At 35.9% G+C, this 26128-nt stretch overlaps 1 protein-coding gene across 1 annotated transcript in view; it reads left to right on the forward strand.

Moving 5' to 3' along the window:
* Positions 1–19397: 19397 nt before the first annotated feature.
* The window catches only part of LOC141496973 (ethanolaminephosphotransferase 1-like), a 165794-nt gene continuing 159063 nt past the window's right edge, over positions 19398–26128 (forward strand). Inside the window, exon 1 of the mRNA XM_074199547.1 lies at positions 19398–19473. Coding sequence (XP_074055648.1) covers positions 19417–19473 — 57 coding nt within the window. The 5' untranslated portion in view covers positions 19398–19416. The remainder of the gene's footprint in view (positions 19474–26128) is intronic.

Genomic DNA, 26128 nt, shown 5'->3' on the forward strand with positions numbered 1-26128 from the left:
AGATTGATAAGAAATTAACAAAAGTCATCAAAATTTTTCTGTACCCTAGCTTAAATACTTCTCAATGTTTTTCCATGGTTCAGCCTTAAACTCCCTTTTACTTATGGAGTATCTAAAGATATTGTGGCTAAACACAATATCAAATGTAATTATGATGGAATACTATTTTGCTTTAAGAAATGATGAGCAGGATGCTCTCAGAAAAAACTGGAAAGATTTACATGAGCTGATGCAAAGTGAAATGTATCTTGTACAAAGTTACAGCAATATTGTAAGATGATCAGTTGTGAATGACTTATCTATTCTCAGCAAAACAATGATCCAAGACAACTCTGACAGACTCATGATGGAAAAATGCTATCTAACTCCAGAAAAAGAACTATTGGTGTCTGTAAATAGTTTGAAGCATATTTTTTTACTCTATTTTTCTTGAGGATTTTGGCTTTTTTTGGTCTATATTTTTCTTTTACAACATAACTATTATGTAACTGTTTTGCATGGCTACATATGTATAACCTATATCCTTGCCTTCTCAGTGAGGTGGGGTGGGGAGGGAAGAAGGGAGAGAATTTGGAACTCAAAGTTTTAGATATGAGTGTTAAAAACTCTTTTTTACAAGTAATTGTAAATTATAAAAATACTAAATAAACAAAAAAATAAGAACAATGCCAAAATGCTGCCTGGAAAATATGGCATAATTGCTTCTTTAACTCTCAAAGGTAGGTATTCACATCATCTTACTGTATATAATGAAAATGTGACCCCACTAACAAGTATTCTTTCACCATTTCTTTTTAAAGAAGAATTTCATACACTCAACTCACATTTCATTTTGATTACATTTTACATACATCTCAAATTAATAACAGTTTGTAGCAGAAGTAACAGAAATATTGAGGGCAAAGAAGCAGGCTTCAAAATATAGCTTTATTTCAAGAAAAAGACTCCATGGGTATTAATGAAAGCTGAATATCATAGCCCTGCAAATGTCTGTTCAAATGAATACAAAGGGCACAACCAGGCAAGAGAGGAAAAACAAAGGCGTTACACAAGAGCAGCTTGAAGGAGACATTATCTTTTTCATGAGAATAGTCTACATCAGCTAAAACTTGTAATGCATTGTAGCTAATTAGAACTTGGAATAAAGAAAAATGGCAAAATGTTTCTGCTAATAAATTTATTAGAGGCTTGTACTTTGAGAAAAAAATATGGCTTAAGGTTTTTGTTGCGTTTTTTTATAATAACATTTGTTCATTTTCAAAGAAGACCACAACATTAGGGAGGTGATGTCATGACAAGTATATGAACTGAATTTGAGTGAGGGGGTACTGTGCTGAGTTACCAGTCTTACTTTCTTCTCTAGAGCCATCTGGGTCCAGTGGCCAGATCTGAATTAGAACTAGAGATGACCATGGATGTGAAGTGACTTGCCTACGGTCACACAGATAGTACCAGTCAAATATCTGAGGTCAGATTCAAACTCCTGTCATCATGATTCCTAGGTCAGTGCTCTATCCTCTGTGCCATTGAGCTGCCCTTTTCCCCTAGACGTAAAGGCAGGTAATACAAAAAACAATGAATTCAATCACTATTATTATTGGGAATAATTTTGCTATGAAATCAATTAATCAAGTATTTGATAAGCATCTGCCATGTACCAACCACCTTGCTAGGCACTGGAAATACAAATACAAAGAACTAAAATAATCAATTTGGAAGAATTTTATTTTTAATGGTGGAGACAATAAGTACAATATCTATCTATCTATCTATCTATCTATCTATCTATCTATATTGTATATAAAGTTAATACAAACTTAAATATAAAGTTAAATGCAAAGTAGTTAAATAGGAGATACTTCTGGAAGAAAAGCACCAGGGGTTGAGGGATCAGGAAAAGATGCACACAAAGAATAGCGTTTGATTAGCATCTTGTACAAAAACAGGGCTACTGAAGTAAAGGGACGGAATTACAGGTATAGGAAATGCAAATATTCCAGTAATAGCCTAGAAGACTTATTTTCTGTTGGTAAGTAATTGAGTCCTTTCCTAATTCTGAAGTGTTATTGTATCAGAACTTCAATAATTACTACAGATAAATGATGAAGAAAAGTATTACATATATTAAAAAAATAACTTTTGGTGGAAATGTTTTTAGGCTATTGACAACTGACATTATTTTATTCTTTCTTTGCTAGTCCCCACCCCCCATAGAATGTTAAGGTTGCAATTTTACAAACAAGGAAAGTAAAACCAAAGAGTTAAAAGGATTTGCTCAACCATTTTCCAACTGATAAATGATCAAACTATATGGACAGTTTTCAGATGAGGTTATCAATGCTATCTATTTAAATCATTAAAAAAAAATCCTAACTCACTATTAACTGGAGAAATGTGGGTTGGAATAATTCTATTGGATGGGCTAATAGGACAGAAAGACAAAATGAAAAATGTTGGTGGGAATGTGGAAAAAATGAGACATTAATGCACTGTTGGAGTTGTGAAAGGATTCAACAATTAAGTAGAGCAATTTGGAACTATGCCCCCAAAAGCTTTAAAACAATACCCATCCTTTGACCTAGAAATATCACTCCCAAGTTCACTGTATTTCCCCATGTATAAGATGTACTTTTTTCGAAAAATTTGGGGTCTAAAAACTGGGAGCATCTTATACAGTAGCTATAGATTTTTTTACCTGCATTTCCCGCTTTTTCATGCTTGTTGTCTTTGCGCTCATTGTTTTACATTAATTACTGATATATAAGGTTATGTTTTACCACATTCTGCCCAGAAATGACTCAGAAAAGATTTTCGTACTATGCTGATTCCAAGTTAAAAGTGATCCAGTCTGCAAAAGTGAAAGGAAACTGTGCTGCTGAATGTAAGTTTGGTCCTCCTCCAACTGAGAAAACAATTCAAGACTGGCTATGCGAAGAAGAAACCCTACTTAAAACGCCATGGCAGAAGGCTATGAGAAGCAAATCAGCAAAATGGAGAGGGAATTAAAAATATGGATTGAAGAGCAAAGGGCAATTGGAATGAGGCAAGAATTGCTGATGAAAAAAAGTTACTGATTTCAAAGGAGGATGCAAATTGGTGTTTTCAGGTTCATGAAAAGAAGTGAACTAAGCATGCGTACATGTACCAGACTTGCCTAAAAGATGCCTGAAAGCTATGAGCAGAAGGTCCTTGAATTTAATGAAGGATAAAACTTGAGTTCAACAACTTTATGGAATACTTTTTTTTTCAAATTTCGGGTCCCAAAATTAAGGTGCATCTTATACATGGGGGAAAATCCACTATATTCCAGAAGAGATGAAAAACAGGAAGATAAAGTATCTTTTCTGGTGTCAAGGATGGGATGCCCATCAGTTGTAGAATGGCTGAACAAACTGTGGTATGTAATTAAGATGAAATGTTATTGTATTATAAGAAATGATGAAAAGGATGCTCCCAGTAAAAAACTTGCATGAGCAGTTGCAATGGGAAATGTACTATATACAAAGTTAACAGCAATGTTGTAGGACAAGCTATGAATGACTTACCTTTTTTCAGCAATGCTGTGACCCAAGAACTCTGAAGGACTTAAGATATAGAATACTATCCATCCCTAAGACAGAGCTAATGGTGACTGAATACAGATTGAAGCATACTTTTTTTTCTTCTATTTTTCTTGAAGTTTCTTTTTTCTTTTTTGAGGGGAATTACATTTATTTTTACAACATGACTACTGTCTACAACATAACAACACATTTTTTAAACCATTTCAAATAACTTGCTTTCTCAATGAGGGGAATTGGGGTGGGAGGAAGGAAGAGATTTTAACGAATGTTGAAACTTGTTTTTTGCAAGAAACCAGGTAGCGGGACCTAGACTAGAATTTAAGCCTCCTGACACCTAGTTTGATGCTCTTTCCCTTATTCCATGGCCTTTTTTCATGAGAGAAACTACAGGAAGAAGACAAATTTGGGGAGATATCCAAATGGCTTAATTTCCAGTGGAAGAGAGGAAGGCTATTCAAAATACTATCTTCCCTATATTGATCTTTTAGAAATAAAGGCATAAATCACCTCCTACACAATCTTTTTTTACATTATTAATATCTTTTTCAGCTTATTGATCTTCAGAAGGTCATGGAACTTAGCATATTTAGTTAATTTAATATTGCCTAACTGAAAGAGAAAGTATTTTTAGATAAGCTAGAACAGAACCTGAAAATGTTTTGTTCTTATTAATGTTCCAGTGACATTATTTATTGTATTTATTTATGGAGGACATTGTTTTCAATCACCTAAAGATAGAAATGCCTTTTAAATTTCTCTTGTGGAAACAAAAGTAAATTTCTATAGTAATCTAGTGTTTGATAAACCCAAAGACTCCAGCTTCTGGGATAAGAACTCATTACTTGACAAACACTGCTGGGAAAAATGGAAAATAGTATGATCAACATCTCATGCAATTTACCAAGATAAGATCAAAATGGGTACAAGATTTAGAGGTTAAGAGTATAAATAAATATCTGAAGCCAATTAAGAGAACAAAGAAAAGTTTATCTATCAGATCTATGGAGAAGGGAGGAGTTTATGACCAAACAAGAGATAGAGAACATTATAAAATGCAAAATGGATAATTTTGATTATATTAAATTTTAAAAGTTTTTGCACAAATAAAGCCCACACACCAAGATTATAAGGAACACAGAGAACTGGGAAACAATTTTCACAGCTAATGTTTCTGATCTTTCCCCAATTGATAAATGATCAAAGGACATGAATAGGTAGTTCTCAGATGAAGAAATTAAAGCTATCTATAGTCATATGAAAAAGCTCTAAATAATTAATGATTAGAGAAATACAAATTAAAACAACTCTAAAGTATCATCTCATAACCTATCAAATTGGCTTAATTGACAAAAAAAAAAGAAAATTATCAATGTTGTAGGAGACGTGGGAAAACTGGTACCCTAATGCACTCTTGTGGAGTTGTGAACTGATCTAACCATTCTTTTTTTTTTCTTTTTTCTTTTGCAAGGCAATGGGGTTAAGTGGCTTGCCCAAGGCTACATGGCTAGGTAATTATTAAGTGTCTGAGGCCAGATTTGAACTCAGGTACTCCTGACTCTAAGGCCAGAGTTCTATCCACTGTGACACCTAGCCGCCCCTTGATCTAACCATTCTTGAAAGCATTTTGGAACTATGTCCAAAGGACAATAAAACTGCATATCTTTTGATCCAGCAATATCATTATTGGGTCTGTATCTGAGAGAGGAAAAAGACTTACATGTACAAGAATATTTATAGCAACTCTTTTTGTGGTGGCAAAGAATTGGAAATTGAGGGCATGCCTATCAATTGGGAAATGGCTGAACAAATTGTGGCATATGAATGTGATGGAACGCTATTATTCTATAAGAAATCATGAGGGATAGGGCTTCAGAAAAGCCTGGAAAGACTTGCATGGACTGATGCTTAGTGGAAAATGCCATCCACATCATCCAGAGAAAAAATTATGAGTTTGAATATAGACTCCATTGTACATTTATCCACATGTATTTGTATACTTTTAAGTTACATAATTTCCTTACATCCTTCCTTCCCATCCCCCTCCCCTCAGTGGTGAATAGTCTGGTGAATATTGTACATAAACATTTGTGTTTAACATATTTACAGATTAATCATTTTCTGTATGAGGTATTAGGATTAAGGGAAAATAAAGAAAACCATGAGATAGGAAAGAAAAACATAAGAGAAATTTTTAAAAAGTTAATGTAGTGTTCATTCAGATGCTGTAGGTTTTGTTTTGGGTTGGTTTGTTTTTCTTCCTCTGGATGTACATAGCATTATTCATAGCAGGTCTCCTAGGATTGTCCTAGCTCTCCCAACTTCTGCAAGGAGCTGCATCCATTAAGGTTGATCAACTCACAATGTTATTGTTAATGGATACAATGTTCTCTTGGATCTGCTTCCTTCACTCAGCATCATTTCCTGTAATGTGTTCATGCTTCTCTAGAATCTGACCATTCATGTTTTCTTATCAAACAATAATACTCCATAACATTCATATAATACAACTTGTTCAGTCATTCCTCAATTGATGGACAACCCTCAATTTCCAATTCTTTGCCACTACAAAAAGAGCTGCTATGAATATTTTGGAACATGTGGGACTTTTCCCATTTTTTATGATTTCTTCTGGATATAAGCCTAGCATTGGTATTTCTGGATCAAAGGGTATTCTCCTTTAGTTGTGATGCTTTTTTTTTAACCATATGACTAATACGGAAATATTTTAAAACTGATTGTACATGTATAACCTATATCAGATTACTCCCTATGATGGGGAACGGAGAGGGAAGGGAGGATGGTAGAAAAACATCAGACTAAAAAGCTTACACAAAAAATATTTACTTGTAATTGAAAAAATAAAATTAAAAACATTCCAAAATAAGTTTAAAATTTTTCTTTTGTTTCCCAAGAACTGTAATACAACTTAAAATAAACAAATGAATGTATGAATAAGCAAATACATAAAGAACTTATATGACCAAAATGAGTGTTATTCCCTTGAAAACCTCCCTTTATATTTATTTTGACAAAGAGCAGAATGTGTTTGGAACTCTTCTTTTGATATTCCTCAAAATACCCATAGAACCTGCAGTATCTTATTTTTTAATATCTTGAACAATGATAAAGCTTTTTCTTCTGAGGATGAATTATTTTTATTGTGACTAGCCTAAAGTAATTTGAAGTCAAGTGTGATAAACCAAGCTTAATAAATAATAAATAACATTATTTTTGATAAGTATATCACACACATATATATTTATACTACATATATAATATAAATGTATATTTGTAGAACTGTGTATAATCTAAGTTCTGACTCAATTTTGCAGAGAGTAGGGGCAGGAACAGCATATTAGTTAGAAAGATGGAGAGGCAAGGTTTGGTGCCATTATAAGTCTGATAATCTTTCATATATTTATACAAAGTATCAGGCTAAAATATATATCTATCTTTTGCTCCTCAAAAATGTCTAGGCTAGAGTTATTAGACTGTTTTAAAAGGAAAATGACTTCTGTCTGTGATCTCCCTTAAGAGAATCATGCAAAAGACCATAAAAGTAATGAAATTCATTTATCCAAGTAAAATAGCAAACAGAAATGGAAAGGTTAGCTTAAAATATGCCAAAATAAATCAACTCTTCATATGGGAAGGAAATAAGATTTTAGCACAAACCAGGATGAAGGAATGATCTCAGCAAGCGATGATATACTTTCAGAAGCTTCTAGGATTTTAAGACTTAACATTAAAGAACATGATAGAGCTGGTTGTCATATACATATACATGTATATATATGTGTGTGTGTGTGTGTTTCCAAGTACTCTAGTCCCACATTCAAAGTCTCTCTTGATCACCTTCTTGAAACTCCTCTTTACATGTGACTCCAGTTCCTCTCTCAGGGTTCTACCACAAAACTGAAGTCCTTTATTTACATAAGGTAAACTTTATCTTAGCTAAGGTACAGTTTTGATCTTAGCTTTCTTTAAGTCAAGAGTTTTGTCTCTAGGGGTATGCCAATATAGCTAGTGCATTTCACAGTGAGGTCTTGTGTTCCAGAATCTAGTCTCAGAACATAGCCAAGAGTATATCTAAACAGCAATACAACCCAAAGACCTAGTTTATAGTCATCACAGTGCTGGCAAATATTTAACATCTGACTTTAAAAAAAATGTATATATGTTTGCAAACATATGGATATATTATATATGTGTGTATGTATTACATATATATTATACAGTGTATAATTTTAATCTAAATTAAATTTTTTCTCCATCATTTATATAAGTTTAGAAATAAACAGAACAATAATCAAACCCTAATTTGTAGGATTTGCTGATTTCTGATATCTAAATGCTCACACTGAAAATTTAACAATTTAAAAATTGGATCTTACAAGTCAATTGCTCCAATACACCTGTTACAGTTTAATTTTACCTCTCTAATTGATTGACTAGCCTACTTTTCCACAGTTATTTCGAAACTTTTCATTCCTCTTTTAGCCTTCCATGATACTCCTCCCCTCACTGACTTATTTGGAGATGTCAATCTGTATGTCATAGAAAAAAGTAAGGCTTCTAATGAGAGTTTCCTTTTACCCTTATCCTTTCATCACTATGATGCCTTCCCATATTATTTCTTCCTTAAGTTCTCTAAGTGTATCTTATTCCATTCCATTCTCCAACAAATTACTTTCTATTATACTCACTCTTTCATTAATCTTCAATTTTACCCTATTTACTAGCAGCCTTCTTGATGTATAAATAGGCCCATGCCTCCACAATATAAAATACTATTAATCCTTCCTTTTGTGGTTAAACTCCTTGAAAAAGTTGTCTATAACTGTTTCTTCAGATTCTCTCCTTTTCTTAACTCTCAGAAATCTGGCTTCTGACTTCAGTATTCAAGTGAAATGGCTTTTTCCAAAGTTGCTGAAATTTTCTTAATTGCCAAATCTAATGACTTTTTCTTAATTCTCAACTTTCTTGAAGCTTCAGCCTTTTGACACTATTGATCTCCTTCTTCTGAATACCTGACTTCTCTATGGTTTCATGAAATAGTCCTCTCTTTATCAGTTTGATTACTCTTTTTCAGTTTCTTTGTAAGAATTTCTTCCAGGTCACACCCATTAATTGAGGGTATCCCCCTGTCCTGGATCCTCTTCTTTTTTCCTTCTCTACTCCATTTCTTGGCGATCCCATCAGTTACCATGGGTTCAATTATCATTTTTATGAAGATTCTCAGATTTCTTTATGCTGCCCTAACATAGCTTCTGAATTCTAGTCTCATTTTGCCAACTGCTTATTGGACATCTAAAGCTAGATGTCTAATCTAAGCTCAGTCCAAAACTGAGCTTAAATCCATCTGCCCAAAAATCTATCCCCTTTATCTAAATTCCCTGTTTCTGCTGATGGTTCCACCATATTTTTAGTCACTCATGCTTGCAACTTCAGCAACATCTTTGTTTCCTCCTCTATATATCTAATCTTTCATTAAATCTTGTCATTTCTACCTTTGTGACATCTCATGTGTGTGTGTGTGTGTGTGTGTGTGTGTGTGTGTGTGCCTTCTTATCTCCATTCACATAAGTACATCTCTAGTATAGGACCTTTTTACTTCATGCCTGAACCATTACAAAAACCTATTGGTTGATCTCCCTGTCTTTTAAGCCTTTCCCTACTCAAGTCTGTCTTTTGTTTAACTGCTAACTGACCCTGTTGCCTCCCTATTTAATAAATTCTAATATCAAGATAAAAATCCTCTATTTCACTCTTAAAGTACCTAATCACCTAGTCTTACAGATTAATCCTTTCCACATAGCCTATGACCCAGTAACAATGTCCTTGCTTTCCTCACACATAGCATTCCAGTCTCCAAACTCCATTCCTTGTCATACCTGGAATGCTCTCCCTCCTCACCTTTGCCTATTGGTTTCTCCTTAGCACTTTGTGCAAGAGATCCTTTCCTGTTTCTTTCACTACGTTCTTCCTGAGATTATCTCCTATTTGTACTGTTTAATATCTTTAATGTAAATTCTTGTTTGCATGTCTCTTTCTCCAAATAGAATGTGAAGGTCTTGAGAGCAAGGTCTGGATTGTGATTTTTTTTTGGGGTGGAATTCTTTATATCTCTATCATTTAGTATAGTGCCTTACACATAGTAAGAACTTAAAAAATACTGGGTACAAATCCCATCTCAAATCTCATGACCTTTAACAAATTACTTAATCTCTCTGGGACCCAATTTCCTCATTGTAAAACTAAGAGTTAGGATTCATTGATGCCTAAGGTCTTTGCTGACTCTAATCTATGATCTTATGATCTAAAATACAATGATTTTATAACCTGATCCTTCCGCACCTGAGTTCAATTGCCTGTCCCTAAACCGTGCTGGTGGGAGACATCAAAGTTTAATATTTTGTAAACTGTAAAGTGAGGCAGTTAAGTGGTAGAGTGGATAGATCCCGGAGTTAGGAAAACTCTTCCTTGGTTCAAATCTGCCTTCAGACACTAGCTGTGTGAACCTGGGTAAGACACTTAACCTTGTTTGTCTCAATTTCCTCAATTGTAAAATGAGCTGGAGAAGGAAATGGCAAACCTCTCATTATCTGTGCCAAGAGAATTCTAAATGGGGTCACAGAGTTGGGCATGATTAAAAAAAACAAAAAACAGTAAAGTACTATACAAGTGTAATTGCCTTGATCTGTTGCAGATGCTTCAAGATTTGAAGGATTTCAAGGAGTCAAACCAAATATTTCATGACCCAGCACCTTAAGCTATGGGCTTATATATACCAGACTTATTTTCTAGGGAAGTGCCCAAATAAAAACTATTAACTGGTCTTAGAGTTTGCTTTGGGAAATCTATAACTCCTATCTACAGTTGAGGGTCAAAGTGTCCCCAGACCTTTATTACTCAGGGCAACAAGAAATATCAGGTACTTTGTAATCTTTATTTTGCCCCACAGCAAATTCAGAAAATACTTTAAAAATAATCAAGATAATTCCTCTCTTCCATTCCTGCTTCTCTCCAAGGCCCTGTACAGTTCTTTAGAGTCAGAGAACCAACTTGTGGTTTGTACTATTCTCAGCAGGGAAATAAACTTGTGACTGTTAGATTGACATGCTATGTCCCTATGTCCACATTATAGACTGTAGCATTTTTATTCTAGGGGGTACATACTGTATAGGCCTTTAGCTTTATAGTGCTACCTTGAGAGCTTGGATTTTCCCCAAAATGAAAATATTAGATAGGTAACCCCAAACATTCTAGGGAATACTTCTTTCACCCTAGAAAAGTATATAGGAGTCTACTTTAATAATAATCCTAGTTAATTCTAGAAAGTTAACAAATTTGAGATTTTTAGAGAAAATCTTCTCATCTGACCTGTATTATACAAATAATTCATGATTAGGCAAAGTCAACATCTTTTACTTTCCCTTGTATGATTTTAGTTCCTTGCTACAAGTCAGGGATCATGTTTTTCTTTATTCTAAAGTTTTCTCGTGATAGAAGGTTGAATCCCCAAATTCTCAAATTTAAGGTTGCTAAAAAGATAATCCAAGGCTAGTACTTGCTCAGACATTCTCCTCCTCTCTCTAGATGACTGTGTGATTACCCTCTGCACAATTGCCATACCTTGGGTTAAAAGCTGAAATTAAAAAATTATCTGTGGGTCTATTGAATAGATACTGCTATCAATCACTAAATCAGTGCTGTAGAGATAATCAACTGCTACATTTTAAAATTATTATTCTCAGAGCACAGATTCAATTGGATAGAAAAGTCAGTGAGTCTAGAGCAATAATCTCAGCAACCTTATATGGAAGATGAACACATAAGCAGCATAGGAAAACAGAATTTTATAGAAAGAAAGAAGGGAAGATAATGGTATATCTGTCTGGAAATAAGAAACAAAAGGGAATAAAGATACTTGCCAGCTGGTCAAAATTAGAACTAAATTGTTTTCTAATCAATTCTGCAGGTGCTGTGACTTTCAAGCTTTCTAGATAAAAGTTTGGAAGCTCAAAATAGAGACTGGTGCAGTGTCCTCTTATTATCAATGTGGTGACAAGAAGTTTGAGCCAGAGTTCCTTTCCCATTATAATCTTTCTCTTATCACTGTTGCAGCAAGAAGCCTGAGCCAGAAATTCTCTTGTCGGAGAACTGATGCCACTTCCCTTTCCAAGGCTTGATCCAAAAATTTGGATTCCAGAAATTCTCATCTTTATGGTTGTGGATAAAAGTAAATTCAACTCATATACATAAACATATATGTATACACACTTTATAAATGTTTATGTGTACACATAATATACATATATAACACACACATATAAATGCATATAAATGAACACATATAAATATATATGTATATGTGTATGTGTATACATATACATACATATGTATATACACTCACACACTTTTGCCCTAAAGCAACCAAAGGAAGTTCCAGGGAGAAAAACTTGCCAACATCTAATTTGTTTATAACTATACTGCTTTCAACTGTAGGTTCAACTGTAAGTAGTAGAGCCAACCAATACATTCCCAATTAATTCACCATAGCCCAAGTCTATAAATTCATCCCTAATCAATGAGATAAAGTTAAAACAAGTTTCACCATCCTATAGGCTCATCAGGTTGACCAGGAACTCCACTACAAAAACAAAAGACCTTTGGGGTGAAAACATTTTCCCACATAAGGTTGGCTATAAGACCTATGCTCTGATATGCAGAGAAAGTAAGAAAAAAGGGAAGAAAGATTCAGGGAAAAGAATATGCATAAGTCTCAGTCACTAGAGAGGTACTGTTGGACCTGTATGCAATGATCTTCTAGAGGTAGCCACTGGATCCATGATCCTCTGAGAGACTATTTTCCATACTTGACACACTTAAGTTATCCCATGCTCCCATTAGCCTTTTCTTTCACATTTATGAGTTGGGTAGGTGGGGAGGGTGGTAATAGAAAAGGTAAAAGGTGAAGTATTCCATTCCCCTCAGGCCTAGGATTAGTTGCAGGTAACAAGCCAAGTTAGTTTGTTTTTTTTCCTTAGGATTCAGTCAACCCTAGGTCCTAAATTCCTTTGAGGAGTGCTCCATAAGGTCAGGATAGCTCTGGGAAACCTTCTGAAATAGGAATATAACTTTCTTTTTTTTAAAAATATGACACCTTTTGTTTTTTTTCATATTACCATAATTTCCCTCAGTATTCCTTTCCATTTCCCTGTCTCAGAGAACCATCCCATATAATAGCATTTTTTCAAAGAAAAAAAGAAAGTGGAAAAATCTGCATGACTGAGCAAACACATTAAAAAAACTGAAACTTTAGACAATATACACCTGTGGTCCTCTCACTTCTCTGTAAAATAGTCCAATGGGAGGGGGGGGTGTCTTGTCACATTTCCCTTTTTAAACTATGTTTAAATGTTTACTACTTTCCCCTTTGAATTCTTTTTATAGTTATTTATAATTATATTCATATCTATATAGCTATTCTTCCCATTTACATTATTTTAGCCACTGTGTATAATATTTTCTTGGTTCTGCTTAATTTACTCTCCATAAATTCATGGAGATGTTTCCATATTTGTTGGTATTTATCACATCTGTCATTTCTCTTAACGTAGTTATATTCTATTATATTTGTATACTTGGGGAGACTAGGTGGCACAGTGGATAGAGCACTGGCCCTGGAGCCAGGAGTACCTGAGTTCAAATTTGGCCTCAGACAGTTAATAATTACCTAGCTGTGTGGCTTTGGGCAAGTCACTTAACCCCATTGCCTTGCAAAAAAAAAACCCTATTATTTTTGTATACCACAATTTTTAGCTATTTCCAAATGATAAGGATCTATTTTTTTCTAATTCTTTGCTATCACAAAAAATTGGTGTTATAAGTATTTTGGTATATTTGTAGACTTTTTTCCTACCTTAACGGCCTCTTTAGGGTATAAACTTAGTAATAGAATCTCTGGGTAAAAGGGTATGGACAGTTTAATCACTTTATTTGCATAATTCCAAAGTCCTTTCCAAAATGGTTTTATTGATTTACAACTCTACCAACAATGTGCTAGTATGCTTATATTACTCCAACCTCTCCAATATTAACTATTCTCATCTTTTGTCATCTTTCCTGATTTGCAAGGTATGTATTGAGATGTCAGGATTATTTGATTTGCTAGTCTCCTATTTTTAGTGATATGAAATATTCTTTCATAGCTTTTGATTCTTTTGGGAATTGTTCATATCTTTTGATCACTTATCTTTTCATTTTATACATATATACACACATTTATATACATATATATATCTTACATTTTTTAACTTTTATTAGAGGTACTTTTATTTCTTCTTTGTCTTTATACCTTTAATTTCTTTCTCTTATCTTACTGCTATTGCTAGCATTTTCAGAACTACATAAAATAGTAGTGGGAAGAGTAGTTATTCTTACTCTATTCCTATATTTATTCCAAGAGGTTTTTAATCAATTTATTGGAAAAGTATATTCCTAGTGTATATGGTACTTTTGATATTGTATAGTTGCCTTCTATGGTATTTACAAAGGATGTGGAATTTGTAGACTTATTTGTTTTTAGTATAAATGAATGTTGTATTTGTCAAAGGCTTTCCTTCATTTGGTGAGATAATTATGAGATTTTAGAGGTTTTTAATATGATTCTGTTGGTTATTTTTCTAATGTTGAACCACTTTTGAATCCTTGTTATAAATTCAACTAGGTCACTATGATTGATTTTTTGAATAAATCTCTGTAATCTGTTTGACAGTATTTTATTTATAATTTTTGAATCATTATTTATTAATGACATTAGTCTATAGCTCTCCATGCTTTATCTTCCCCTGATTGCATATTTATTTCATAAAATGAATCCAGTAAGACATTTGTTTCTGTTTTTGAAAAATAATTTGTATTGCACTGGCATTAATCATGCTTTTAAATTTTGATAGAATTCTCCTATAAATCCATCAGAAACAGGATTTTTTTCTACTGTGATAGTTTTTTTTACAACTAGTTCTTTTTCAAAGGTTAGATTAAGATATCAGTTATTAATTAAGATATCACTAATTATTTTTGGATTTTATATTTTTGAATTTATTCTTTTCTTTTGTGATGTTAATTTTGTTGCTAATTCAAAGTAGCTTCTGATAATTATCTATATTTTTTTTCTGGTTTTGTTGTGGTTTTTACCTTATTCATTTGCTATTTTGATGGTTGGATTTTTCTGCCCTCTTCTTTTTTGATTAAAGGTTTTTATTTTTTTGATCTTTTAAAAAGAAATAATTACTTCAAAATTTTAATTTACAAATAGACAAACTTACTCCGCTAACACATGGGATACAATCCTCCCTCCATCACCTCAGTTTTGCTCAGTTCCTATAGAGCCCATTCTCAGCTCCAAGCTCAAACAACACCTTGCTCTTAAGTCCCAGGCACCTTCTCAGGACCTCCCTGACAACCTGTCTGCAACATCTCATCTGTAAACTTGGCTCCAAGGTCACCATGACTTAAAATCCTGAATCTGATAAAGATCATGCCTGTACTTTGAATTGAGGAGGATAAATGACACAGAACAGAAAGAAACATTTCTGAGTGTTGGAGTAAAAGAAGTCCTTGTCCCCTCTACTGTGGGTGAATTGTGATCTTTGCCATCTATGGAGGAAATAGAATGAACCATGTTCTGGTAAGGTAGCTAATCAAAGGAGGTTAAGTCCCACCCCAATTATGGGGGGGATGAAGAGTACCTCCATATTGGGCAATCTAGGTATGCTACAAATACACCCCAGGACATGACCTGTCTAAATGCACAAACAACCTGAACATTTCTACTAGAAAGCAGTAATCTAGTGATTCCAGATTTCACACATTAAACTTAATAACAGTATCCCCATAAGATTCAATAATACAGAATAGCGTCAGCAACAGGATATCACTATCAGGCATAGTATATCAATTCGTATACAGATTTTAATAATGTAAAATGCATTAGTATTTAAAAAATAATCAAGCAAGACTTGTAAGAAAAAAAAATCAGCTATATATTTACAACCTAAAAATACTTGCAAATTTATCTAGAATCATGCAATCTGAAATTAAAAGTTGTGGACAGATAATCTCTCCAGAGATCCCCCAGAAGCAAAGGACCCAGTTTATGGTTCCATAACATGTTGAGGAAACATTAGCCAGTACAAAAAGATCAATTGTTCTTGGAATGACACAAGCTTCATAAAGAGTTTTCCAAGCAAAAAAAGTTTCTTTTTGATCTGAAAAATTCATCCATCATAAAGCATGTTGAAATTAGATCAAAGATAATCACAGAATCTCAGGATTGAAAGAGATTTGAGAAATAATTTTTTCTGCTTTGTTCCTGGCTTCCACCAGCACACCTGAAAGGGGAAATAACTCTCAGAAGAAAGGATCAAGGTTGTAGTTTTTGCTATCCTGAGGTACAAATTTATCACAACCCTTGCTCTTTAGGTGCTCTCTGTGCCTTCTGTGTCAAACTGTTCAATGGCTCATAGACTTAGGAGAACATGGAATGTACTTTTCTGGAAACTTTTGGTAATTTAAACAAACATTAAGCAACTATTGTGTGCAAAACACTATCTGTCACTAGGAGAGATGCAGAGTTTAGATAAAATGTGTTCCATGTTCTCATTAAGTCTATAATCAAGATAATGCATATAAGAAATTTCTTGCTGGTTTCCCTTCATATACTCAGTCTATTCTATACATATTGCTAGAATATACTTCCTTTTAAACTATTCCTTGCATTTCATGTTTCTGCTCAAGAAACTTTCATTTAAATATCACTTTATAGATTGCAAAACACTTTATATGCATTATCTTTGATTAATCCTTAAAATTCTGAGGGAGGAAAGAGAGATTATAGAAAAGGAGAGAATGACAAAGGAAAACTGGCAGGACTTGAGTAAATCAACATGAGTAAGCAGATTATATGGGGGCCTAACTTACATGATTGATTTGAGGGAGTGCCAGGCCCCCAGATTTTCCATTCAGAGCATCTGAATGACACCATTAGAAAGATTCAGAACTTAGACAAATCAGTTCCATTTTCTCAGTTTAAGTTCTACTATATTTAAAATGAAAGGATTAAATAAAGTCTTCAAGGTTCCTTCAAGCTCCAATATTCGGTGCTTTCTTTGTGAAAATAGTTAGCAAAATTAGTTGATAGCTGAGAATAAATTAGGATTCTGATACGACTAGAGGTTTACCAAGGTCATAGGACATGAAAATAGGACAATGAATGGGACCCTATAAAGGTAGCAAAGACAAATTTTGATGAAATCACAATTTTTTCAACACAATAATAGTGTATAGAAGTTGGGTTAGGGGAATTATTTTTAAATTTAAATTAAAATTTTGGGGGGGTAAATTTTAAGTTCTGAACTAATTCTTTTGACAGGTCCTTCAATAGTAGTAATCCCTTAAACTTTTTGGAGTCCCAGTTTCCTCAACCTTAAAATGAGTGAGATGAATTAAATGGTCACTGTAATACTGTCTGGATCTAGATCAGTAATCTTATGAACCTAGGACTAGTGTTTGGAGATTTTAGAAAATTTTTTGCTTTTGTGATCGAGTTCCTAGTTAAGAGGAACATACTGTTTGAAGACGTAATGTTTTAAACTGATACCAGTTAATACAGACAGGAAGTATGGGAGAAGATCAGGAAAAGAAGAGTTGAAAGGGGTGGTGTAGGCTAGGAGGGCCAGATAAAAATTTTATATACTTGGCAATCTGGTTTCCCAGCACAGAGTCATCTTCTGTTAGAACTGAAGACTGTAACTAAGGGAAATAGGGTTAGAAGTCTCATGCATGCCCTCATTACTCTGGCACTAAGGCAACATTCACAGATTTGCCTTGTACATCTAGATCCTTCATATATTACCAATTACATGAAACAGTATGGGAGAAAAATAATCATTTTCTTTCTTTTTCTTTTGTATAGCAGCTTAGATATAAATGTGCCTATAAAGTAATACAAATATATCATAAATAAATTATATCAGCACAAAAATTTATATAATTTCAGTGTCTTCAGAAGGCAAACTTCTGAAGTATAGTATAGAATTGTGTGTATATGTGTGTGTGTGTGTGTGTGTGTGTGTGTGTGTGTGTGATGTAGTATTAAAAAAATGTGATGTGGTAGCTAAAGTGGTGGGTGGATTGCAATCAGAAAGATCTGGGTCCAATTTCTGTTTCTGACATACACACTAATGTGACCTTGAGTAAGTCACTTAACCTTTATGTGCCTCAAACTATTCTCTAATATTTAACTATCAGATCATAGTTTAGGAACTTTTGGTGTGGGTTGAGGAAGTTCCCATTCCCAAAGGATCACTCACTGACTAAAAAGTAGACCTTTCTTGTATATGTGAGTGAACATGAAGACACCACTGACATCTATTAGCTGTGTGATCCTGGACAACTCTGAATCTCTTCAAATTTCAGTTTCCTCATCTGGAAAATAATAATAGCAATCAAATCACAATGTTGTTGGGAGGTTCAAAAGAGATAAGCCATGTGAAACAAACTAGAAAACTATATAAATGTGAGATATTATAATTATTATTTCCCCAGTATCAATTATATATATATATATATATATTTATATATGTTTTTAGGTTTTATTCAAGGCAATGGGATTAAGTGGCTTACCCAAGGCTACACAGGTAGGTAATTATTAAGTGTCTGAGGTCGGATTTGAACTCAGGTCCTCCTGACTCCGGGTCCGGTGCTCTATCCACTGCGCCACCTAGCTGCCCCAACATCACCTAGCCGTCTCCAAAGTGTCAATTATATTAATGACATTTTACTGCAAGAACAACTTTAATAAAATACCATGGCATATATTTTGTATTATATCCATATGGTTTATGTACATGTCAGTTAATAAATATTAAGTGCTTACCATAATCCAAGAATTAGGGGGCTGGGTGGTAGTGGATAGAGCACCACCCTTGAAGTCAGACACACAATAATTACCTAGTTGTGTGGCCTTGGGCAAGCCACTTAACCCCATTTACCTTGCAAAAACAAAAAAAAATAATAAAAAATAGAATTCAAGAATTATGCTAAGCACTTCGACTTCCAAGAAAAGCAAAAACACCATTCCTGTCCTCAGGGAGCTTACGTTCTAAGGAGGGAGACAACATACAAATAACTGTAGGTACAAAATATATATAGTGCATGTGTAAGTAATCTCAGAGAGAAGGGAGCAAGCATTTTAAATAATTCAATTCAATAAACATTTAGTAAACTCCCACTATATGCCGGACACTGGAACAAGTTGCTCCGACAGAATGTAAACTCGTTGAGAGCCGGGCCTGTTTCATTTTTCTGTTTATATCGATATAGACTACATCCAGCACAGAAAACCCTTAAATTAAATTACAACCTCGTCCACATTTCTCCTGGTGAGATCTTCTTTTCTTTAGAAACGGTATTGCCCACATAGAGCTCGACCTAACAAAAATGCCTTCCCTAGCTGGGATCCAGGGGCTCTAGTCCCCAGTCGGCCCCAGTTGCCTGGATCCAGCCGCCGCCTCAGCTCTTGCTTCCCAGAGGGAGAAGCGAGTCCTGCGGCGCCGGCGGCGCGGAGGCCGCCGCTGTCCCCCTGCCCCCGAGGAGCGGCAGGGAGGCTCGCGGAGGGCAGAGCCCATCACGCCACCTCCCTCCCCTCCCCCTCGCCAGCTCCCTCTCCTCTCTCCTCATTCACTCCCTGTGCGTGCTCCGGGCTCCTGCTCGCTCGGAGGCGGCGGCGGCGGCGCCTGCTCCCGGGGACAGCCCGAGCTCTGGGCGGGGAAGGCTGGGCTTCAACATGTTGCAGCTGCAGTATATCACGGAGGAGCAGCTGGCCGGCTTCGACCAATACCAGGTACAGCAGCGGGGACGTGTGTGTGTGCAAGTGTGTGTGCAAGTGTGTATGTGTGTGTGCAAGTGTGTCTGAGAGAGAGAGAGAGAGAGAGAGAGAGAGAGAGAGAGAGAGAGAGGGAGAGAGAGGCAGATACCGGGGGCTCCTCGCCCTCCAGGCGCCTCGCCTTTCCTGCTGTTTCTGGGTTCCCTTTCCTTCTGCTCCAAGATAACCCTGTTGTCGCCGCCTTGTCCCTGGGGCATAGACTACATTACCTACCAAACTCTAAAGTTTCCCTTCTCTCTGTCTCTCTTCTCAGCCGGCCATTCCCTCCCCCCTTGCACCCATCCACGGTGGGGGGTCGGAGGACTTGGGGGCACCTTCCCCTCCAGGCTGTGGGTTGAGGAGGGGGCACACGGTGTGTGAGCTTGTTCTGAGTTTCTTTCCTCTCATCAAGCACGAGCGGGAAGTGATGCGCCCAGGGAGCAGCTCTCCTTTCCATCTCCACTCGGGCACAGGCTGGAGTGGATGCCAGGGGTGGGGGTGGGAAAGGAAGGCAAACCATATTGTTTTTCTTTGGATGGGGGCTCAGATGCCAGGGTCACTGCTATCCTTGCCGGTCCCCCGGCTGGCCGCCGCTCTCAGGCGTCTGCGCCCTTGGCTTTGACGGTGCTGTTTCGGGATTCCTTGGACAGAGCTGGGGGATGGCTTCTCTTAAAAAGCCAAGGGAGCAAGCAAGCAGGATCTGAGAACTTGGGACGAGGCCTGCTAGTGCAGGCTGAAGGAAGGGGGTACAGGAGATGAGACACCAGGAGAAACTGTAGGGTTCTATAGCTCCCCTCCCCTCCACCCAAATCCAGGCTTTAATTTATTGGAGAATTGTTAGCCACATTATGTCTCTATAATTTTATATGTACATATATGCATCTTGGAAAAGGGTGTTCATAAGAACCTCCACAGGTGTAAACTTTGAATTAAGGGAGTATTAGTGTTTTAAAAGTTATTTTGTAAAACTTTTCCAAAATAGTATAGTTTTGACATCTTTGAAGAATTATGAATGTTGGGGGGGGGATTAGTATATTTCATTTCAGGAGAAGGTTTTTCTGATCTCTCTCTATCTAGCTATTGTGAAGGAGAGGTCCTTTTGTTCTTAAGACTAACAATTAGATTAAACGTGTATTAGTCCTCAGAGTTTGTCCTAATCCTTTTTTTTTTTAAAAACATTTTAATATTTTATTTGTTTTCCAATTATATACAATAGTAATATGTGTCCATCATTTTTTGCAAGGCTCTGAATTCTTCAATTTTTACCCCCCCAGGCTGTCTGATAATCTCTACATTGTTTCCATGCCATACATTGATGTAAATAGAATGTGTTATAAGAGTAAACATAAACCCCCTACCCCCTCCAGAAGATGAGAAACCTCAAGAATAGAGAGAGAAAAAAAATTGTACTTCAGTCTGTGTTCAGATTTCAATGGCTCTGTCTCTGGGGTGAGTTGCTTTCTTTAACATAAGTCACCAGAGAAGTTGCTTTAATATTTTTCCCACAGTTGCTACTACTAGCTGTACCTCCACTCTATTCCTCCCCACTCTCAGTTGTTCTATGCTCTCTCCCTCTCCTTTCATCCTGGCCCTGCCCAAAAGTGTGCTGTTTCTGAGTACCCTCTCCCTTGATCTTCCCTCTCTTCTATCACCTATTCCCCCCCTCCCTTCCCCCCATTCTCCCATATCCATTTCTCTAGGGTAAGATAGATTTCCTCACCCTATTAAGTGTGTATGTTATTTCCTTGCTGAGCCATTTCTGATGAGAATGAAGGCTCACTCATTCCCCCTTGCCTTCCCCCTTTCCACTCCATTGAAAAAACTTTTTCCTCGACTCTTATGTGAAATTTCTTAGCTTCTTCTTCATCTCCTTTTCCTTCGTCCCAGTACTTTCCTTTATCACCCATTGACTCCATCTTTTTACTATATTATACCATTATATCCCACTCCTTCCTATGTCCTGTCTATATATGCTCCTTCTAACAGCCCTTATAAATGAGAACATTCATTTGAGTTATCAATATCTTCTTCCTGTGTAGGAATACAAAGAGTTCAATATCATTCAGTTCCTCACAGTTAGTCCTTCTCTTTCACTCCCTCTATGGTTCACAAGAGTCCTGTACTTGGAGATCAAACTTTCTGTTCATCTCTGGTTGTTTCAATAGGAAAGTTTGAAAGTCCCCTGTTTCATTGAAAATCCATCTTTTCCCCTGAAAGAGGATGTTCAGTTTTGCTGGATGGTTGATTCTTGGTTGTAAACCAAGATCTTTTGCCTTCCAGAATATCATATTCCTATGTAGATGCTGCCAGATCCTGTGTAATCCTGACTGTGGAGCCTTGGTACTTGAACTCTTTGTTACTGGCAGCTTTTAGTATTTTCTCTTTGATTTGGGAGTTTGGGAATTTGGCTACAACGTTCCTGGAAGTTTTTCTTTGGGGATCTCTTTCAGGAGGTGACCAGTGAATTCTCTCAATTTCCATTTTACCCTCTGCTTCTAGGATCTCAGGGAAATTTTGCTGTATTATTTCTTGAAAAATGAAGTCTGGGCTCTTTTCCTGGTTGTGACTTTCAGGTAGCCCAATAATTTTTAAATTATTTGTTCTGGATCTGGTGTCAAGGTCAGTTGTTTTTTCAATGAGATATTTCACATTTTCTTCTAATTTTTAGCTTTTTTGGAAGAGTTTATTTCTTCCTGATTTCTTGCAAAGTTATCAGCTTTCTTTAGTTCTATTCTGCATTTGAAGGAGCTATTTTCTTCAGAGAGCTTTTTTATCTCCTTTGCCAGCTGGCCAATTCTGCTTTTTAAGGCATTCTTCTCCTCATTTGTCTTTTGTTTTGCTTTTTCCATCAGGCCTAAACTGGTTTTTAACATTATTTTCTTCAGTATTTTTTTGTATAACTTTCACCTTGCTTTTGATTTGGTTTTCATGATTTTTCTGCATTACTCTCATTTCTCCTCCCAATTTTTCCTCCATCTCCCTTAATTGCTTTTCAAATTATTTTTTGAGCCCATCCATAGTCTGAGCCCATTTTCTTTTTCTCTTGGAGGTTTGGGATATGGAAACTTCGATTTTGTCATCATCTGAGTATGTGTTTTGATCTTCCATAGGACTGAAGTAATTTGCTATGGTCAAATTCTTCTTTTTCTGTTGTTTACTCATTTCCTCAGCCCAAGACTAATTAACAGCACTTCCAAAGCTTTGGGTTTTTTTCTTTTGGGACACCCCAGTGGGACCTTTATTCCTCCAAGGTCTTACGCTCTCTTGCCTATGCTTTGATATGTAGATGGCCCCCATACTTCCCTCTGCCCTAGGGCTATAGGGAGGGATCCTTCTATCTTAGTATGGAAGCCCAAACTGCAATATCTAAGTGTAGGCAAACAGCAGTCCTACCCCAGGGAGAGCAGAGAAATCTCTGCAGACTTCCCTTACTGTCTGTGTGTGCAGGCTGCTTTCTCTAGATTCTTGCTGTAGGTTCTGTGACTGGTGCTCCTCACTCTACACTCACCCAGGTGCAGCAGAGTTCTCTCACCACCCCTTCAAGCTGTACTGGTGCTCCTCACTCTACACTCACCCAGGTGCAGCAGAGTTCTCTCACCACCCCTTCAAGCTGTTGCAGGTGATCTCTGGGCTAGGCTGTGTTGTGCTGCTGCAGCAGCTTTTTTTCCAGCCCCCAGTCCTGGCAAAACACACCTTTTTCCTGGAACTTCTAAGTTATCGTGGACTGGGAAAATGTATTACTCAGTCTTTCTGTGGGTTTTGCCCCCTCTAAATTTTGGCTAGTCATCCTTTGGATTTTTGGCGTTTGGCTGGAAGAAGTTCCTGGGAAATGCTGCCTTCATGCTGCCATCTTGGCTCCACCCCCCCTGTCCTAATCCTTAAGAAAGAGCAAAACAGAATTAACATTCATATTTATTAACATTTCTCTAAGTTATCAGATTATGCAGTCATGGGAGAGAATTCTGACTAGAGAGCCAAACCCCCAAAGATACAGTTTTTAAGTGACTTGCCCAAAGCCACACAGCTAGGTAATTATTAAGTGTCTGAGGCTAGATTTGAACTCTATCTTCAGGGCTGGTGCTCTATCCACTGTGCCACCTAGCTGCCCCGAACTATACAGTTTTGAAAAGGGTTTTTATATACCTTCCACTATCAGAAGGTGAGATTCAGAAACCTACCTTTGGCTTGTCCATCAAAGGAAGAGAGTGGCCTTCAAATCATAAAGGGGGGCTGGATGTTATATATATTTACTAGAAGGTATGGCCAGAAAGACTTGCTAGAAAGAATAGCTTCTCTCAACCCGGATCTTTGTGCCTGAGCAGTTATGCCAGGACCTCCAAAACTGTGGATCTTCCCTTTAGGATGTTGGTACACCCAATGATCTTTTTTAGTATATATTAGAGGTCAGCTCTGTCATCTATTCATTCATTCTATCTATCTATCTATCTATCTAGCTAGCTAGCTATTATCTATCTATCTGTCTATCTATCTATCTATCTATCTCTCAATAGGTCCACAAGAAATGGCATCAAAATGACCTTTCATCATCATTGTAAAGGCTTTGCAGACTTATATGTTTTTGACTTTTTTTGCAAAGCTTAGTAGATATGACATAGTTTCTACTTAAATTAATGGAATAAAGTCACTTTAAGTCAATGAATTAAAGTTATAATTTATATAATTTTAGGTAAATATTGATGTTTTCAGATTGTCAACTGAGGTATCACTTTTATGTTGATATTAATTCATTCATTTATTCAACTAGGCAAACAATAATTTAGGAAATGTAAGCTCCTTGGGAGTAGCTACTGGTTCTTAGCCTAGTATGGTACTTTGAAAAATACCCGGTGGTTAGTAAATATTAATTGAATTGGATGCTTACTTTGTATAAAACATTCAAATTGTATTTGAAACTATTTTAAATCTATTGACTAGAATGACTACAGTAGAGACTGTAAGCAGAAATCAGACAGTTATCATTAAGTAAAATATGAAAATATGGCATAAGAATTCAATATCATAGAAAACTTTGATTTTCTTATCATATTTGAGCAGAGCTCTGTATCAGTAGATTTATCAAAGTAGTATATTGTTCAATAGTCAATAGACTTAAATGGCACACTTCTGAGGGTACCTGGAAGTTATGTGATTTTATATAATGAATTGCCATTACAATTTGTTGAATATGGGCAGGGTTATAACCTCATTATGTTATATAGCTCAGAAAGAATAACAAGAAAAAAACTTAAAAACTCAGGGACTGAATTTTTAAAAGTGCCTTCCTTAGTCCTTCATATTATGATTTTCTTTCCTTTTTTTTTAGAAGGGAGGAGAGTTCTTAAAATGAAACTATAAGGAAAATTTTCCAAGGTGCCACATTTTAAGGAGTTTCCACAGAGGAGCAGTAAGTGGCAAAAAAATCATGAGACATTGGGATGTTCTTCTAATATGGGAGGTAATACAGAGATGAAAATTAGTTATGCAAGTTAAAGGAAGAAAAGGAAATAATACCATGGTAGAATGAAAAGATAAACTTAAAGAATCGGAGAAAATAACAAAATCTTGCCTTTCTGTATCTGATGCCATATCCTGCAATGTCTTCCCATCCTGTAGGTGAAAATTTTCTTTCCTATCTCAAGTTTTTCATAATGTTTTGCCTATATATCTCCTTTGTACTAGTTCAACTCTCCTTGTATCAATCACCTTCTTTATGGGTCCATTCTTTAAATCTTGAATTGCTTGAGAACCATATTTCTTTTTTGAATCTTCAAAGTACAGCTCATGGTGCCTTGAACATAATGCATAAGACCTTGGGTGCAGTATGATCCAATTCCTTACCTTGAAGAATACCAGACTTACCAGTGAATGAACAAGTATTTATTGAATGACAAAGTTCAGGACACATTGCTAAAACTGGTGAGGTATTAATTGAGACTTCCTTCCTTCCTTCCTTCCTTCCTTCCTTCCTTCCTTCCTTCCTTCCTTCTGTCTTCTCTTTCTTTCTTTTTCTTTCTATCATATATTTATCTTTCTAGAGATAATTTCTCTCTATGTATATATATTTATATCTATGTCTAAAGGAGCTAGGTGGTTTAGTGGATAGAGTCCTGGGCTTGGTGTCAGAAAAATGTAAATTCAAATCTAATCTCAAACATTCACTTGTTGTGTGACCTTGAACATGTCACTAACCTCTGTTTACCTTAATTTCCAAAGAAGAAATTGACAAACCACTTCAACATCTTTATCAAGAAAAACATTAACTGGGTCATGAAGCCTGGATCACTATTGCATGCCTGGACAACAAATAAATATGTCCACATCGATAAACAGTTTGATTAATAAATTGCTAACATGGAAAAGAAATATATAGATAGATATCAAGTGAATGGCATATCCATTAATTGTTATAGGAGAGGAAAGAAAAATAATATTTGTGGATTTAAGTAATTAAGAAAAGCTTCTTGGAGAATATGAGTCTTGAAGGGATCCTGAGGAATATGATATGGTTTGTTAATGCAAAGAAAGGGATGAGGTACATCATTGGGCAAAGTTAAATAAGAATCCTTTATTTTTAAAGTCTTAGATTATATCTATGATGCCAGCCCACATCACCAACTCTTGGACTATTGCAGTA

This window comes from Macrotis lagotis, chromosome X, assembly GCF_037893015.1.
Source record: "Macrotis lagotis isolate mMagLag1 chromosome X, bilby.v1.9.chrom.fasta, whole genome shotgun sequence".
In the NCBI taxonomy this organism is placed as follows: Eukaryota; Metazoa; Chordata; class Mammalia; order Peramelemorphia; family Peramelidae; genus Macrotis; species Macrotis lagotis.